The sequence below is a fragment of the Drosophila tropicalis genome, unplaced genomic scaffold, assembly GCF_018151085.1.
Source record: "Drosophila tropicalis isolate 14030-0801.00 unplaced genomic scaffold, ASM1815108v1 contig_158, whole genome shotgun sequence".
Lineage (NCBI taxonomy): Eukaryota > Metazoa > Arthropoda > Insecta > Diptera > Drosophilidae > Drosophila > Drosophila tropicalis.
The window spans coordinates 4,224,161-4,242,992 of NW_027172602.1; the positions used below are offsets into that span (position 1 = coordinate 4,224,161).

Here is an 18,832-nt window from a genome sequence, read left to right on the forward strand (position 1 = left end):
CCCAGGCATTTGTACAACGACTTCGTTTGCCTCTTCCACCCTTCGTTCTCCTTCACGGTTTGCGGAAGTTTCAATCGTTTTTAATAAACACAAAATATCCATTTACAAGAAGCGTCACTTTTTGTGTGTGTTGTAATGTTTTCTTGTTGTTGTTGTTGTTGTTGTTGTAGTTTTTGTTTTGTTGTTGCTCTGTTTGGACACAATCAGTGTTTCTAATTAGCTGGCCAGACATTGCAATTTTTTTTTTATGATTTCTTTTTTTTGTTTTTGTTTTTGTTTTTTTAATGACAATGACGCTACAATTTGCCATTCTCGCACCTTTATTGCTTTGTGTTGTTGTTGTTGTTGTAAGCGAGTAAACAGGCAAACAAACCCACCAAACAAACAAACAAACAAGCAGGCAAAAAAGTGACAACAGTTTAAACATTTACCCAGTGCAATACGAACAAGTTGCATCAAATCATATTGCATTTGCATTTGCATTTGCATTGATTTCAAGATCGAAGTCGACTATAGCCATACCCCTAAGAAACAATATCCATGTATGTAGTTCAAGGACTAATCATATATCACTTTCATGGATGAAACATTATGAAACCAAATCAAAGCAAACTTTATAATGTTATTGTCGATCTTAAAGCATTTATTTGTTCAAATTTAAAACTTTTAAACATTTTCTAGTCATTTTTGATAATAAAGATGGTAAATCGAATGGTTTTATATCATTTATATTTCAGGATACTTAGTCTATGATTCAAGGTTAGAAACAATAAATACATTGAACTTTGCAATCTATTTGCTTTATTATTAATTTTGTTTTTTTAATTTATGGTCTAATAGTTTTTGCTTTGTCTTACACTTTGTTGGCTTATCGGAACTTTCGTTCATTATTCATTTCTTAATAATCTATATGAATATATTTGTACCTATATTTACAGGAATACACTGCGTATGCGTGATTATTGCTTGACATTTGGCATTTTCTTAAGAAAACTATGGCAATCAATTTCTCAATTATTTTCTATATAATTGTAAGTTAATTAAGTTTAGTTTCTATAATTTATGAATATATAATATTGTCTATTCAGGGCGAGGTTAAAAGTAAACACTTTAAGTTTTAGGAAATTTACTTAGGATCTATCTATCTATAGATCTTTTTATCATTTGGTATAAAAGGTTTGTATGTATTAGTATGTATGTATGTATTAGCTAATCTAAATCATATTCTCAGATAACTTCTTTACCATTTTCATTCATCTCAGTCAAACAAGAAGATCTTGTCCATCGAATGTTATCAGTTTTGGTCATCAGTTTGACCACTGAGATATACCCTTTTAGCCCTAAGTGTTAGAGGGTAAAGAAACATTGTTGCTAATGACATATCCATGACAAGTCCATTCATTGGCGGGACTAACAACTTTTCCAATGGAAAGACCACAAGTCAAGAGATGTTAATTTAAAAAGCATTAAGTAGCATATTTCTTTTCACCCTTTTGACTCTGAATTTCCATTCATTTCACAATCAGTTTGAAGTAGAATTTGACTACGCCTATGCCTAATGACAATTCATTTATGTTTTATCTATGTTTGCTTGTTTTAACAAAAGTTTGGCCTTTTTCTCTTAGACTTAAACTATTTGAACACTTTTAGTTGAGTAAATATTGCACAGTGGGCCAAAAGTTGTAATGTCTTTGGTGAAGGTAAAATGTTAAACCATTGAACTTAGGATATCTCTATGGAAGACTTGTGATCGAAGTGTTGCCCCGTCTCCATTTGCATGAGTCAAGTCAAGGAGGTTAATTTCAAAGGTAAATTCAATTTGGTTAAAGTTAGACCAACATTTAGACCAAGTAGATCGTTTCTTCTTCTTCCCAACCAATTCACATAGCATGCAATATGCATTTGGTGAGGAAAGAAAACCATTTAGCACATTCGTTTAACATAGTTTCCCCAGCTCAAAAATTTGTTTGCACAAGTTTTTATTACAAGAAAATTAGAGCGTGCCAATGTATTGGGTAAAGTGTTTAAATTGTAACTGACAAGTACATAACATATATGTATAACTAGCTAACTGGCTAGGATTTTATATAACCATAACCATTTGTAAATTGGTCAATGACAATTTCATATTACATCAAATTGAAGAAAATTTGGAAACGAAATTATTACAATTCTTAAGCCAAATAGAGGCTATCTTGCTCACTCTTGCAGGCATACAAACACTTTGTTTGGCCGACTTTGCTTTATAGCAAATGCTAGTAATTTAATATTGCAAGAAAAAGTAAGTGCAATAGATTACTGAAATCAACTGACATAAGAACAAATGAATTACATGATGAAGGCAAAAACTTTAATCAATTAAAGTGTCCTCTGAGATGATTCATGTACCCTGTAAACCGCTTAGAGACTTTTCTTTCTCTACCAAAAAACATCTATTCCTTCCTAGTTAGCTCATGGATAGCTTTAGTTTCTATATTCCATGAATATTTGTGGTGCTATTTACGGCTACGCCCCTCAGGCGGTCGAATGGAAGGTGGAGAGCTCTTTGAAAAGGCTTCCTGGTACCGTCAAACCAAGTCTATAAAGGGCTGACTCTTGGAAAGAACTTGTAGGAAACGTCTGCTGACCTTTCGAAAGTTTTCTTTAATCTCTGTGAACAACTTGAAGCTTTTTATTATACGGCCAAGGGTAAAAAATCAATCAGGGATATATATATTATATGATTCGAAATTGATACAAACATTTTGTGGTTGTCTGATGAATGCATGAACAATTTAATTGGTATCTAATAATTATTAAGTATAGTGTGAATTGCATAAAACAACGATGGAAAGTTGATAGCTTTTTGTATGCTATTTTGATGTAACTGCAGTTAAGTTAACAAAACTTTTTATTAAATGTTTATATTTTTATGATTTATTGCCTCGATCTGTCAGATAAAATGTAAGCATTATTCATGCCATGCAATATATGTATGCAAATAGGTTTAATACTAGCTTCGCTTGGCATGGCGAACGATCGATACAAGCTGAGACTGAGCATCAATTACAATAGGAAAATCTCAGACATAGTTTAGTAATTGGAATGCCATAAAAATTATAAGCAGGGCTGGCGGCTAAAGCCGAAACGGGTGATGGGGGCCAATCGAGGGGCAGCGGTAACGAAAGACTTAGGCAACATACTTGAAGCTGTTAATGAGGCACCTCATGAGGCAAATGTCATGCTGTGCAACAAATTGATAAATAGAACGTATAAAATTGTTGAAGCAATTAAAAAAAAAAATGTTTCCCACGCCAACAATTGGTGTTTCGACGTCTTCCCCAAGTCCCCCCCAGAGAGAGAGATAGAGAGAGGGAGAAGGAGAGAGACTCTTCCTCTCGGTGTGTATAACATGTCTAGCCATATTATCCTCTCGCCTTGGTGGCGCTTGTTGGCTATGGCTACCGTTGCACGCCGCACCCAAAAAAGGAGAAGGAGGTAACAGAAAAAATGCGGGGCACCGAACGGGAGTGCAGGGAATGGCTTGATCAGAGACCGAAAGGCAAGTAACCGGTTTCTTCTTGGTCAGAAAGCAGGCAAGGCAAAAAAAAAAAAAAAACTGCAAGCTTGTCTCCCAGTCGTTTTACAGTGAAATCCCCTTTTAAGATAAGAAGTAACAGCTCTAAAATGAAATATTTAGTTTAATGACATCCTTTTTCAACTAACTTTAGTAGCATTCTACAAAAGTTAAACGCAAATAGTTTCAGAAAACATCGAAAATTACATCCATCTGCACAATAAATCATTTTTATGCCTTATTCTTTGAAATCTAGAAGAATTTTGTGTTTTAAACTCTTCAAAGACTATGGACATTGTTTCAACTTGTATCTCTTTTAGCCATTACACACTGTACGGGGGTATGCATAGATACATATGTCTGTATCTACTTGGGAGTAAAATCAAGTTTTGCATTTTCATTTAAATTTATTGGCTTTTTTTCTTTCTTTATATTTTACTTTTTTGATATATTTTGTTTTTGTTTTGTGTTGCTGCGTTGTTGCTAGGCCGCTCTGTTGGCTCTGAATCTGACTCTGCCCACGGGTTTTCAACTCTCTGTGTGCAATTTCATGTTTCCAGTCAAACGACCAGGCCAAGATTCTTCTTCTGGCCAAGTCTCGACGACACCGATGCTCGTTTCAAATATGGCGACGAAGACAAACAGACAACTGAACTTGTGAAGTTAAATATGTGACAGACGAGAAAGAGACTCTCCATCTCTCTCTCTCTCTCTCTAGAGAGGGAATGGAGTTGGAGTAGAGAAAAGTTTAAATGATGAAATGACAATGACTCTTTTTTCTTTTTTCGTACAATTAATTAAAGCTGATAGAAAGTTTTACACAAACAGTTAAATCAATTACAAGAGGCAAGAGATTGACGCTAAAGTTCGATTTTACATGCGCACTTGGAATTTGCCTGCTCTGGTTAAATATTTGACACCCTTGAAGGGTTTATATTTCTCGCCATACATATCAAGACGATTGACCTTTAGACCCGATACGGCAAGCTGTGAGATTTGGAATTGCACATTAACCGACGGATTGGCATCTATATTCGTTGTGCCAGGCGTTATGGAGACCTGTCAGCAATAGAAAAACAACAAACGGTTAATAAAAGATAATGAATCTCCGCGATGAAACTTACCGAACCACGAATATTTGGCAATTTGGATACATCAATGCGTCCCACATCCCAGGATAGTGTTTTGGTCACCGAATCGAACGTATATTTACCCTGATTCGGTGTAAGCAGGCAATTCAATACACATCTTGGCATTGTCAATTCCAATTTCACTTTATCCACGCTGCGACCCAATGTGTTTCTTGGACCAATTGTTAAATCCAAACGTCCCTGTTCACCCGTTTTAATTGAGAAATTATGACGTATGTAAATGGGTATAGCCACAACAGATTGCGAACTAATGTGATAGGACATTAAACGAAAATTGCCATCAGGCGGTATAAAAGAGAGCAGACGTTCGGCCTCCCATCGCTTGAATCGCACACACGGATGGAATGAGACATCATCGAAGAGTCGTGGATTCATAAAGGATAGCGTCAAATCGGGCATACCAGATAGTTTGATGCAGCAATCGATCTGAGAGAAAAACAAATATATATAGCAAATTTTTTGATATTCGAAATAAATAGAACTTCGATCAGATTTAATTGGTTTTTCATGGAAACTATAATTACTAGTATAGCGAGGCAAAAGATACCGTGAGAGATTAACTTAAGTCAAGTCAGAAGCTTAGTTCATTTCACATTAACACAACTCTCTGTTTAGAAAGATATCAAACGGCTAATCATAAAAGTTTATTAGAGTTTAAAAAAGTATTTTCTTGGACTGGATTATCAATATCTAGTAGCAAGTCGGCACCGTTAAGTGTTCTCCTTAAAGAATTTTAAGGTAATTGGATAATAAATAGAGCAAATGAGGTTCTAAACTTCACTTCAAAATCTATGATATTTCAGTTTCCTGTAGAACTATCTCAGTTTTCTATATACACATGAGTGGAATAGATACAGATACAGTTCTTGTACTGACAATTGGATCACCTCGAAACGAAACTAAAAACTCCTTCCCGCAAGTTCTTTCCCATGGTATTCCACTTACATGCCCTTGAATCTCAGCAAATACTGTTGAACCAGACTTGTCAATAATTGCATCCACCTCCTCGATAACATCGAAATAGGCTTCATTATTGGTATATCGTACACCGCTACGACGCCAGGGAATGGCTGATAATTGACCCGATGGCAATGTGGTGCTAACACTGCAAAATGAACGAAACAAATTAGCAAACTGTGTGGGAGTTTTGAGGGGGAAATCTCATCTGATATTTACTTGCTTTTGCCCGTCACCGTATTGGCAATGGTTCGCAATATATTCGGCGGCTTAATCAACTCCTTCAATATGTTACTCTCTGTGGCCAGGGGGAAGCCGTTGTCAAGCATCTCGTCCAGCAGTTCATAGACCACAACATAATTATCTTTAATCACAGTCTCTGAACAATCACCGAAATAGTCTTGGAATGTATCAACGACACGATGCAGGAACTCAATGACAAATAGAGGCGGTACCTCCTGTTTACAGGCGGCCACCAATGAGACATTATCACGCTGCACAGTGATCAGATAATAGTGTGGAGTAGCTATCACTGGTGGTACATCCTGGAAAAAGGAAAATCAATATACATACATACATATAAATATATTCATTGCGAATAAAAAACACTTACATATGGAGCCGCACGCTGGGCATCGAGAAAGTATTCGCAAACGGAACGCGACACAACAGATCGCCAGTGTTTCTCTAGGAATACCTCGCTGTTTGGATTTGAAAGACATATGTCTTAGCATTGCTTAAAGGTTCAATTGTAATTTCAACTTACCCGCTGCTGTTTACAATGAACAGGCTGTGTATCATACTTAATACAATAAATATTCGAGCCTTTGTTTATGAATTAAATTTGCTTAGCTGGCCATAGGGGGTTAGACAGAGATGCAGCAGGTATGCTAGAGATGAGCCATAGCTAAGCAGCTGTGACTATGTGAGAGAGTTACAAATATTTCATAAACAAATACAAAAGTCACAGCCCAAAAAGAAAATTGTATTAGCAAATAAAAATAAAAGTTTTCTAAGTCATGTTCTTTAAAAATTATCTTTAAATACATTTAGCAGTAACTTAAAGAAATCATTAAATTATTCACATTGTGACTGTGAACCATCACTAGCGCTGTGATGCTCATCTTAGGCAGAGTTGAGTTTTAGTGTTACCAAAGAAACTAAAAAGAAAAAAACAGCTGTTTACCTGCAACCCAACGACTGTCAAACTGTAGAGTATAGGAATTCTGGTTTATTGTTAAAAATATATAAGCCATAAAGTGCTTTTGGCTCATCTATATAGAGTTCTTAACGATAACAGTTGATGGTTTGATTAATTGATAAGGTGATTGGCAGCTGGTTTGAGACTTATTTCAAGACAAAGGAATCGAAAATACATTATATAACCCGCCGGCGCCACATGAATCTCCATAGCAGCTACGTGCGACGTTTCCTCGACAGTTGGCCGGGTAAACAACGTTTTGGCATCTATAGGTTCTTGCCGATATTCTTTGTCTTGGGCGCTGCCCTAGAATTCTCCATGATCAATTGGACGGTGGGCGAAACTAATTTCTGTAAGTTTTGAATTTGTTTTGCCTTTCTTTTTTGGTCTAATCGTCTTTCGGTCTCTTTTACAGATCGCACATTTAAGCGCCGTCAGGCTAAAAACTACGTAGAGGACCATCCACAGAGTAACACAGAATAAACTAATCATCATCATGCCCGCTGGCGTATCTTGGGGTCAATATATGAAATTCATGGGCTGTGCCCTGCTTGCCATGATGGCTGGCTCACAGTCTGTCCATTTGTATTTTAAGCCATTGGATGATCTACCAGCATATATAGAGCGAGAGCAGAAACAGTCGGTCAGCAGTAAGGACGAAGCCAATGCTAGTTGAGTTTAAATTAAACATTAAAGATTTCACCTCCTGGAGAGAAACAAGTCTCAGTTATTGACTAACACTAATAATCTGTTTCTGTGGCTGTGAGATAGAGCCTTACCTACTTATCGTGCACCTTGCGATGATTCTTGAGGCAGGTCTGTTGCCTGAACGCCTGGCCACAGGTGTCACACACGTAGGGCTTCTCGCCCGTATGGATATACTCGTGATGGCGCAGGGTTTTGCGTGAGGCAAAGCTCTCCGTGCAGTATTTACAGGTAAATGGCTTCAGCTTGAGATGCACTGCCCGTATGTGGGCCTCCAGTTCGAATTTGCGTGCAAAGAGACGACCGCAATGCTCGCAGGGTAATTTATCCCGAGAATGCATCAACATGTGCTGGAGTAGCATGAATTTCTTGGCCATACGACGGCCACATATCTCACATTCATGTGGCAGCAGTTCCTTCTGACCATTGCCATGTTGTTGCATCGTGTGATAGCGTAAAGTGTAACGAGAATGGAATGATTTCTGACAGAGTTCACAATAATGCTGTTGGCTGGATTCCTCATTTGCTGCTGCCTCCTGATCGGTGGGATGTTTGGTGCGTCTGTGATATTTTAAATTGGCCGATTGATTGAAATTAGCTCCGCACTGCTCACACATAAATTTGCGCTGGCTGCTGCCGGTGGCGTCGCCGTTCCCGCCACCGCGTCTTGTCGGTGGACTATGCTTGAGACGTTTGTGCCTTTGCATGGCTATGGAACTGGTATAGATGCGGGCACAGCCGGGCTGATCACAGATATGGCGACGCTCGGTCGGCTCATGCACCTCCTTGATGTGGGTATAGAGGCCGCCCATAAAGCTGTAGGATTTATCGCATTTATCACACTCGAATGGCCGTTTGCTACCCTCGTGAACCTTGCGTATATGAGCCGATAGGGTTAACTTGTGGGCAAAACTGCGACGACACAACATGCACTTGAAGCGCATTATGCCTTTGGAGGATTTATTTTCCCTTTCCGCACTGGCATCTTCTGGTTCGGAGTGAAAGGGATCAGGATCTCGCTCAGTAGGTAGGTGATTTCCATTACCATTATCATCAGCATCGTCGTCCTCGTCGTCATGGATTGGCTTGCTAACTGTTTGCTCATAGACCACTTCAAAAGTGGGCTGCTGTTCCGTATCTTGGGGCTCGGGCTCCAGCTCCCTTTCCTTGATGTCATCTGTTAGCAGGGCCATAAGTTGTTGCCAACATTTCTGGGCCATTTCTTGAAACTTCATCACATTTTCCACCAACTGTTGGCATTTCGTGCACATTTGCTGGGGCAACCAGGACTCATTTTCCAACTGATTCAGCTCCTCCAATTGCCAATTAAGCAATTGGCCCAGTGAAGTCCTTAACTGCGATCTAATTTCGTTACACTCCTCCTCCGTGTCCAGTTTAACCAAACAGGTGAGACAATGTAGCCGGGCCGTGGCTTTGCATAGGCTACTTCCGGTGCTCATCTTTCCAGGTGCCTTACGTTTAATGGAAACTCATAATGTCTCTGCACCTCAAACGATGCCAAAATAAACACACTTTGTTTATACTTGGCCAAAATTCAATGCGAGAACAATTTAAAGGGAATAATTTAACAGCGCCTGTTAATTAACATAAATCCTGAATTTTGTTAACGCGAACCTTTTCACCTCGTCTGGCAACACTGATATGAAGAGGGCGCCACTTTTTAAAAGTTTCCCGCAAAACATGCAACATTTTCAACGCACGCGCTTTTGATTGTCGACATGCTGAGATTTGTTTGTTTTTGTTTTGGTTTCGTTTTGGCCTCCTTTTCGGTTTGGTGTTTTAGCATAAAGCCAGCTGCGCTTGCATTTGGCGCCTCAGTTGTTTGCTGGCACTCGACAGCAGCGAAACCTCCATCAAAAACGAAACGCGTTAGAGTTTCTCTCATTCTCTGCGCGATTTGTGTTTAACAATATTTTGGCGCGAACTTTTGCAGTCTTGTGAACTATTTGAACTTCATACATTTCTTTGTTTTTTTTTTGTTTTGTGTTTGTTCCCCTCTCAAGTGTGTGTGTGTGTGTTTAAGGGGCGTACGGTGTGTGTACGGGTGTGTGAGTTTAATTGCAAGGCGCATTTGAATTATTTATGGAACAGAAGCGCCAGAAACAGCAACAGCAACAGCAGCACCCTGGCAGAAGAGACCAATAATTGAGCAAAAGGGGGGGGAACAACAAAAAAAAAAAAAAAAAAGAACTCTGTTTTATGCCACACAAACAGAATGTAAAGTTCTCCCCATTGGCTGCAATGGCATTGAGCAACAAGCCCAAATATAAATCCCATAGCGCTGCCGGCACGCAACTCCGCTGGCTGGACGTTTGTCTTATACAGCTGTGTCTGTTTACCAGAGGTGAGTGAGCCAGCCCTTTCCTGCCTTCGCCCCTTTTCGACCCGCTCGACGATTATTATTTTCTTTTTAACTTTTGCCACTCGGCGTATACGTAATTTGGTCTGACGTGGTATTTGCCACTTGCATTTTGCAGACATAACGGTACTCACAGAAATTAAAATACTGCAAGAGTTTTTTCCCGCCCTCTGCCACCACCCGCTGCCCTCTTACCTTGGCTAACTTACCGGTGCTAATGTGGCAAGTGGACAGCAGCAGCTGGCAGCAGGCGGTACCAAGCGACGGCACCAGGTCATAAGGAAATGTTATTAATATGAAAGTACACACAGACAGAAAATGTATGTGGGGAAAACGAGGGAAAAGAATATATATACATATATGTACATTCATATGTATATGTAGGTGTGTATGGAAAGATTATAATCCAAGCGAAAGTGCAAAGAAAACGTATAAACTTTGTCCGGCCAATGCGCGGCAGAGCGTAGAAAGCCAAAAAAAAAAGTGTTAAGCACTTAAGTTGACCAAAACTTTCCAAGACGAGACGACATTGCAGAAGGCCAAAGTGTCCAAAGCTGACCTATGATTGATCAAAATGAAATCAGAAGAGCGAGAAGAATGCTAAACATTGATTTCCAGATTTCCATTTCCACATTTTCCCCTTGAAGTAAACGTATACGTAAAAGGAAACTACAACCAATTTTTCAAATTATCAATCTTTTTCTTTTACTTTATTTTCAAGACACTTTTGGACCTTATTTGAGGTTGGAGAAATGAAAATTTTCTTCGAGAAAAGTATTCAGTTAAACATCAAAATTAGAATACTCGAAAAATTTAACGTTTTAGTAATTTGAATTTTATACCAAAAGTATTCAAACTCAAACTAAGGAGAATTTTAATGGGAATGAAAAGAGAAAAACTTTAGTTAGAGTTGAATGTGTACAGTGAACACATGTTATATAAAACGGAGTTTTGAGACAATGAAATCGAAAAGTCGATCGAGCATCTATTCCTGAATTCTGATTACCTGAATTACTGATTCTTGGTATTTAACCAAAAAAAAAAGGGTGAGTCGCGCCATTAGAACGAGCAAAATACCGTAGAATCTGGTTATAACGACTCTGCTTATAACGTCAGTCCGACTAAAGTGCGATGAGTGATAAGAAAGAAAGGGCCTCCCGTTTAGTACGTCTTCCGATTGTAATCCGGATGAAAATCGTTGGTCCCTTGAGTGTCGTTATAGCCTGATTCTACTGCCAATTTAATTTTGAAAAGTTCTAACAATTCTTAAGAACTCTTAACTTTGCGAATCTGAAAGGGATACTTCTTTTTAATGCTTATATTTTTCCAAAATCCAAGTGACTTGGATTACAAATTATGAAAATTTTAAGAAAACGGCAGATTAATTAACCTCTAATTGAATAGTTTTAAATGATTCCCATCTTTTAATCAGTTTCGACTCCTTTTTGGGTCATATTTTAACCGATTAATCATCCAAGACTTGTTTTAGAATCATATTTTGTATCATAAGCAACTCATCTAAGAGTTATATTTTTGATTCAGGGGCTCATCAAGGTTATTCTGTTAAAAAAAAATCTTGGTTCACTATTTCTAGATTCGACTGTACTACTTATTGAGGAAAATCAAAATTCGTTACGGTCTGGATCTGGAATCTTTCAACAACTAGAAACTTTAAATTTATGCACTCAAAATATTAAATTTCCCAAATGGAATTCTTCTTTTTCAAAGAATTTTGGAAAAATTTTAAAATTGAATCTTATATCATTTTCATAAATGAAACTGAGCAAGAAAAACATTTTCCATCGCTTAACTTTGTGCTAAAGAAATATGCTTAGAAATAATCTCTTCAGATTTTATGATTTAAAGTGAATTTAAATACTTTTTTTGTGTTGTTTGTTTTGCTGCTGCAGATGAATGTAAATAAATTGATTATTTTTATTCTATCGCTGTTTGGGTCTATGCACTTTGTGGATTATCTTTTTGTGCTATGTAAGTGTAGGGAATTTTACCTTTTGTGCCAAATACAAAGGCATCAAACAAAGGCCAAAAATAGACCTAAAACCATGGCGAAGAATAGCGAAATAAAATAAAAATTGAAAGAGAGAAAGAGACAGAGACAGAGAGAGAGAGAGACTATGTGAGACAGCGTAAAAAGGGGAGAGAATAAAGAAAACCGCTCAAATCAAAGCCAAGCCTTCTAAAACTAGGCTATCTACAGATGTTAGAATACACTGAAAAGAATTATACTCTTTATTCGTTTTATGTCTTTTCAAAATGCCAAGTTTAACAAAGAATTGGAAACTGGAACATCATAGAAATTGAAATTGTCCGGCAACCTTGAGAATTTCTATTTGATTTAAGCTTTAAAAGTACAGTCTGTTGGCTGAGATTTTGAAGATCTGCTTTAAAAATCTCTTCCTTCTATATGAAAATTGTAATTTTCTGGCAAGAAAGGACTTTCTGGTCTAAATTAAAGTTTCATGCAGACATTGGTTAGACGAAACTTTGCAAATTTTGCAGTGTCCGTCATGGAAATTAAACTTTATAGTAGACACAGAAATTCTTTCGTTTCTTTTATTTTCTGTTTGTTTTGCGTCATTTCATTTTTTTGTGTTGTTTTGTTTTGGGTTTGTTTGTTTGTTTTCTTTTGGCACCTTTTGTCTGGTTGAACCTGTGTTAACTGGCTTCTCTGTATGTATCTAGCAGCAGCAGGAGTAGGAGCAGGAGCATCAGCAAACTGTCATAACGAAGGATAGAAAAAGCGAGAAAAAAAACAAGATCCCCATGAGCAATATGCGGCCTCGCGTTATTTGCGACAGACAAATCTCAGATAGACCAACCAAACCAACAGAGTCCATGGACCATACAGTTTTATCTTTCCGCCAGTTACTTCAGGTGCTTTTGCAGCTGATTAGATGCCACTCCATTTAACTGTCATTTGCAGGCCAATGGCAGGCGAACAACTGCCACAAGTAACTGATGAGAGTGAAGTGGTCTTGGTTTCCGCTTTCCGCCGTAACTGTTTTGTGGTTAAGTAGCTGCTGCTGCAACTAAGACGATTACAACTACGCATTTTCAGTATAATGGAGATGGAGCTGCTAAAGCTGAAGCTAATGCAGGGTGCAGATGGGGGTGACAGGGCAAGTGCTTACGTCTTCATCAACGTCAGACCTTGCACAATAATTTTGCCTGTCTCACTCTCTAATTACATAAGTTCTAAGGGCAACTAAGGGATATTAGAGGGACACACACACATACATTTCTACACTTACACAAGTCAAAATCCTGATATCGTGGAAGACCTTCAAAAAACCAAAACTTTTTCTACATCTAAGCAGAACGTTCTTCTTCATTCTCAGGAAAAACTTCTCAATTTTCAGGCTTCTTCAGGCTATTTGCCATCTTTTTGCAGCTAATGAAAAGTGTCAAACGAACAAGAAGAGAAGAAAAAAAAAAAAAAACTGTATACATATTTTGTATATAAGTAAACCAATATGAATTTATGTATATACCAAACAATAACTTTTGGCATCTTTTTGCCAAACTTTTGTTGATGTGGCTTATATACACACATACATACATACATTCAACTGATGGGTATAACAGGGGGGGCACAGCATGTCACATGAGGGGAGTTGGTGGAAAGGGCGGAGGGGGGGGGGTGTCTGCAGAGAGTGCCTATTGAATATTGAAACGTAATCCCACTGAAGATGCTTAAAGATGAAAATAACGAATCAAGGCCTTAACAACACACACAAACACACACACCAACACACACACACAAGAAATGGGGCATAAAAACGTATTTAATATTCAGGTGAAGACGAGATATGCAATTTTTCCTCTTACTTTTTTCTTCTCTTCGTCAGAGTCACGTACATTAAAATTTTACTGCTTTTTTTGCTACGTTCAAATACTAAAAATCAACTATGACAACATAAAAAAAAAGCAAAAATGCATATCTACCATACTATATACCCAGAGAGATGCAAAATTGTTGCAGAATATTATCAATTTAAACTTTTTTGCCCCCCTAAAGTATGCAATACGCAGTAGAGAATGTTTGCAATGCTTGGCGGCTATAAGGAAATGTCTATAAACCATATTATAGTTGTAATTACGTTAAAGTTTGCAAAAAAAATTCACCTATTGCATACCTTAGGGAGCTTTATTTGCCTTTTTTCAAGATTCGCCAGGTGAATAATAGATTTTAAATTTATTTAGCATAGAAAACGTATAAAAGACTGTGAGGTATCCTTAGCTTAAAGCATTGTCCTTGCAAACCAACTACAGTGAAAACCCTAGTGACGAACGGATTACGTAAGCGGACATCATAATTTCATTCTCGTAGGCGGACAAAAATTGTTCACATTTTCAGTTTTCTCATTATCACTTTCACTTGAGAAGATCCCAAATATTGAACTAATTATTGAAACAAATTGTTGTTGGCTTATTGTTTATATTGATTAAATAATAGCAAATAAGAATCTTGATGGATTAATTTTGTATGTTTGAAATATTCGCCATAATCAAGAACATCGAAATCAATCAAACTCAAAAACGGCGGCAAAAAGGCATTAAAAGTTTTAAATCGAACGAGGTGGAAGAGGGGGAGAGGGGCATTTTTGTTGTGTTTCATAAACATTTAAAACGAGAGAGCTGTGTTGCTCTTCTCTCTCTCTCTATTAACTGAAATAATAAATAATAAACAATAAAGAAGCAAAAAACAACAACGAGGGGCAACGCTTACAGACCAACAGAAGGCAGACTGGAGGCATCTTCATCAGCTTCAGCCTCGTCGTCAACAATTTGGCACATTATTACTTACACACACACACACACACACACACATACACCGAGCATTGCCCACACTCTTCGAACGAAATATTCAATTGTGGAATCTCGTGTCTTTTTTTTTGTTACTTTCTTTCTTTGGTATGGAGAGCAGATTGTGTCCTCCTCGTGTTGGAATATTCTTTTTTGGTGACTGCCTCTTTGCCCTCGGGTAGCATCTGGCTGCTGTCGCTGTTGCAATTTTTCCAAATTTGTCAACTGTTGTGGTTGTCGACGACGAGGATGACGACAACATAGCCATCAGGCCCCCCGCTAACCCGGCCAGCAACAAGCCCCCAATGTTATGCTTCACTCAATCGCAGAAGCCCCTCCCTCCCCCTAAATAACCTGCTCTTGGCCCTTCGATACCCCTGGAACTTAACCAAGGACGCACATGCATATGAAATATGTCGACTTTATTTTGTTTCACAACAAGAACAAGAATGACAGAAAGTGTTTCTTCATTATAATGGACATGCGGGATACCCTTACGGGCATTAAATTGTGAATGAAAAACGTTTTCCAAAGTTTATCTCGGACATTGGAAAACGTTTTCATTGCTTTGTAACTCTCAAAGCTGCTACTAAAGTTTATACTAAGCATTGTCATCAGTTTTAAGTGAATGGAAGTGGAATTGAAATGGGATTAGAACTGTAATGACAATGAAATGGAATGAAATTAGTTATTTGGGAAACGGAATGGAATCAGTGAAAATGGCTATGGAATGGAGTAAAAAAAGTTATATAGAATATGAAATGGATTTACTTATGACTATAAAATATAGCAATATCTAAATACAATTACTTACAAGTGAAATAAAATGAATAAAATTGAATTGGGTGTAAATAACTACAAAGTAATTGAAATTGAAAATGGAATGCTATACCTAGAATCATAAATATGGAATTGAATTAGTTATAAATTGAATAGAACAAAAAAGTAGTTAAAATGGCAAAGTATTGATATGGAAACCTTTTTAAAGTAATACGTAGTTGAACTACTAAACATTTAAATTTCAAATGGAATGAAACAATAAATAGTGGAATTGAAACACATTCAAGTCAATTGTAATGAAATTGACATAAAACGGAAATAGTTTATAAAGAAAATTGAGCCGCAAATAGAAAACTAGAAATTGAAAGATCGAGTAAAATATTTGAAATACAGAAAAGAAAATTGGGACTAGAATTAAAAGAAGACTTCAAGTAATAAAACTAAAGTAAAGAAATAATATTCTAACTCCACATAATCCACACAAAAAATTCAATGAAATTTGAATGGTTTTTTTTTAATTATAAACTTTTTATTGGTATTTTTAAGCCATTTATTTAGAAATTTGTGCAAACTTTTAATTGATTTTAGAAGGAAAAGTAGCAAAAATTGATATTTAATAGGAAACTTCTTATAAAAAAAATATACACATGTATGTGTGAGTGCATATGTATGTATGTATCTTTGTCTTTTATCGCTTTTAGTGACTGGATCATGACCGAAAACAAAGAAGAGAAGCGAATGAAATTTGGTTTAAAAGCAACTTCAACGGTTATGGCTCTGCCCTGTCCATGCCTCCCCCCATTCTCGTCCAACTCCTTCCTTCCTCTTGGCATGTTGTCCTCATCTGTTTCCCTTTTTTTTTTTTTAGGTACTTTTTCCACAATATTTTTGCCTCGGTTTTTTGGTTTTCTTTTGTTTTTGTTTTATTAATGTTAAAAGCAAGCGAAACATTTTTGTAAATGTTGTTTGGTGTTGTGTTATGTTCAGCCACGCCCACATTTACATTGCAACACACATTGAGAGGCAGAAACATCAGTCTGCATTTATTTTTGCAAACGAATAAAACCAGAAACCAGAGAAAAACAAAACCACATACAAAAAAATAGAGAGAGAGAGAGAGAGAGAGAGAGAGAGGGCGAGAGAGAGAGAGAAACCTCAAACCAAGAATTTTCCATTACTTTCCCACCGATTGCGTGAGTTTCGCTTTTGAAGTATTATTATTATTTTCAAATTTCATTTATTTTATGTGACCATAGAGTAGGGCATTGTGTGGGAGGGAGAGCGGGGACTGCGGCTGGGGGGGAAACCATTCAAGTTGAATCCTTTTTGTTAAAGGGCACAGCCGCCCCCACACACACACATGATGGATGTCACGCAATCCTTTTTCGAATTGATGTTGCCACCGAACTGCAACCAATCGACCCATCGACCCATCGAACCACCGACCCACCATTGCCTGCCACATGCCACATGCAACATGCAATTCACAGTTTATATTGCTTAAGTGCAACTCATCATAAATGTCAAACTGATTTACACTTAATTGCCGCAACGGCATTAAACTTTAATTGCAAGAGAACTAAACCCGAAAATTGCCCAAGTGAACATCAAATCGAAAATTTCTATATTAAAGAAAAGTTATTATTATTACATATGGATAGTATATACAGAAATCTACTCCGTAAAGTATGCAATGGGTTGAAATTTGCCATACTTGTTTTTTATTGCATACATTAGAGGGCATATTTGGCCAGCAGTTGCATTTTTACTATTAACGAATAAACACTGTAGTGAAAAGGTCTCGTGTTGGGCACTTGAACAAACATTAACACCCTTTGTATTAAAGGTAACACGCATACACACATACATACATACACACCTTTTGTTTGTATACATGCGACTACATGCGAGTACAGTCTATGCAAATAGAAGTGGTCACAAATGCGAAACCCCGAGTGGATTTGTCTAAGCCTATAAACCTTTGAAGTGGAAAGTATTTGCAGTAAATTGATCAATTATAATAAACAATTAAACAAACTTATCATTAAAATCTCTATGAGTTTTGTCACAAAAGTCTTCAAAAGTGGAAATAGTAATATAAAGTAATACCGAGTGCTAAAAAATACGAGCAAGTTAAAAAGAGACAAACAAATTTTCTATTGAAATATGATTATTTATAATAACTTTATTGATTCTTTCATTTCGATTCAAATTTGCTTTAAAATCGATCTATATCAGGAACAGATCTGTAACAAGCATGGAATGAGGGCAAAACTCTTACAAACCCCCACTCCTTCTATGAGTATATACGAATATATTGATATATATTCAAAACTTTCAAAAAAGTGCATTGAAATATGTATTTGTCTAATAATTTATTTCCTAATGAGTATATATTTAAAGTTTTAAAATTTTTAGCTTTAAAAATACAATCAATTGATTGTGAAATAATTTCTTACCCCAGAAAGGGTGAAGTCAGTTCGAATATATGTATATGAATATTGAAAATGAATTCTACAACAAGTTCAAATGAATGAGTATGAGATCAAGAGTAGTTTTTTTTAGTTTAGTTTGCCAATTAAGCTTGAATAAGTTTTTATCTAAAAATGAATGAAATTTTAGTTTGAATGATTGTATTATAAACGAGTTTTATCGAATATTATGGGCCTCGTTGTGGTTTTTGTCATAAATTGTGATTCAAATCATTTTAAATATATTCATTATCAAGCTTATTAGGAGACAGACAGATGTCTGGCACATTTCCCTAATTTAGCTTTGATAATTTTTTCGAATTTATTATATTTTTTCTTTTTTGGCACAAAAAAATGTTGTTTAATTATTAAATGTGTCACAGTTGAAATGGTTTCTGGGGTCCAGCTACAATTTCTTTCTGCCTCTCTGACATTATTTCCTGTGTCCTTCTCGTTCGGGGTCTTTCTCTTGGTGAAGAAAATCTGTTCACGCTTTTTAATTTCATTAATGTTAAGTAGATTCTCCCCACCCATCCCAAGGAGCAACGGTCGGAGGTTGCTTGTTTCTAGAAATCCTAATCAGAATGTTGTCAAGATGTTGCCAAGAAAATTTTCCACCTTCATGCAAATTGAATTTAAATTCAAAATGACATGCATGGTAGGAGCCAAATAGAACACAGAGAGAGAGAGAAAGAGAGCAACAGAGAACATGACACATGAATCTCATACATTCTATGGATAAGGTCATAGAGAGAGAGAGTTGAAAGTTTTTGTAAATTCAATTATATGAAAAGTCAAGTGGAA

General features: G+C 36.8%; 5 protein-coding genes across 7 annotated transcripts in view; 3 read left to right on the top strand and 2 right to left on the bottom strand.

Annotated features, from left to right (window-relative positions):
* Nucleotides 1-3,943: 3,943 nt before the first annotated feature.
* Nucleotides 3,944-6,585, bottom strand: cm (AP-3 complex subunit carmine). The gene is made up of 6 exons (XM_068299820.1): nucleotides 6,431-6,585; nucleotides 6,278-6,365; nucleotides 5,884-6,209; nucleotides 5,653-5,812; nucleotides 4,681-5,133; nucleotides 3,944-4,615 (listed from the first exon to the last, which is right to left on the bottom strand). Exons 1-6 carry the CDS (start codon nucleotides 6,463-6,465, stop codon nucleotides 4,430-4,432), a joined length of 1,248 nt encoding a protein of 415 aa, XP_068155921.1. The 5' UTR covers nucleotides 6,466-6,585; the 3' UTR covers nucleotides 3,944-4,429.
* Nucleotides 6,586-6,849: 264 nt separating this feature from the next.
* sloth1 (sloth 1) lies at nucleotides 6,850-7,422 on the top strand. Its single transcript, XM_068301997.1, has 2 exons — nucleotides 6,850-7,217; nucleotides 7,281-7,422. The coding sequence occupies exons 1-2, from the start codon at nucleotides 7,064-7,066 to the stop codon at nucleotides 7,346-7,348; spliced, it is 222 nt and encodes a 73-aa protein (XP_068158098.1). The 5' UTR covers nucleotides 6,850-7,063; the 3' UTR covers nucleotides 7,349-7,422.
* Nucleotides 6,876-9,152, bottom strand: LOC137585933 (zinc finger protein 664). 3 transcript variants are annotated; one of them, XM_068301969.1, is made up of 2 exons: nucleotides 7,649-9,152; nucleotides 6,876-7,571 (listed from the first exon to the last, which is right to left on the bottom strand). In XM_068301969.1, the coding sequence occupies exons 1-2, from the start codon at nucleotides 9,028-9,030 to the stop codon at nucleotides 7,565-7,567; spliced, it is 1,389 nt and encodes a 462-aa protein (XP_068158070.1). In that variant the 5' UTR covers nucleotides 9,031-9,152; the 3' UTR covers nucleotides 6,876-7,564. The 3 variants fall into 3 exon arrangements, with proteins under 3 accessions (XP_068158070.1, XP_068158079.1, XP_068158085.1); XM_068301978.1 differs by having other exon boundaries at nucleotides 7,645-9,152; XM_068301984.1 differs by having other exon boundaries at nucleotides 6,876-7,599; nucleotides 7,645-9,152.
* sloth2 (sloth 2) lies at nucleotides 7,362-7,594 on the top strand. Its single transcript, XM_068302007.1, has one exon. It carries the CDS (start codon nucleotides 7,362-7,364, stop codon nucleotides 7,539-7,541), a length of 180 nt encoding a protein of 59 aa, XP_068158108.1. The 3' UTR covers nucleotides 7,542-7,594.
* Nucleotides 9,153-9,423: 271 nt separating the features above from the next.
* Nucleotides 9,424-18,832, top strand: part of LOC137586641 (uncharacterized) — a 45,673-nt gene continuing 36,264 nt past the window's right edge. The window contains exon 1 of the mRNA XM_068302749.1: nucleotides 9,424-9,935. Coding sequence (XP_068158850.1) covers nucleotides 9,791-9,935 — 145 coding nt within the window. The 5' untranslated portion in view covers nucleotides 9,424-9,790. The remainder of the gene's footprint in view (nucleotides 9,936-18,832) is intronic.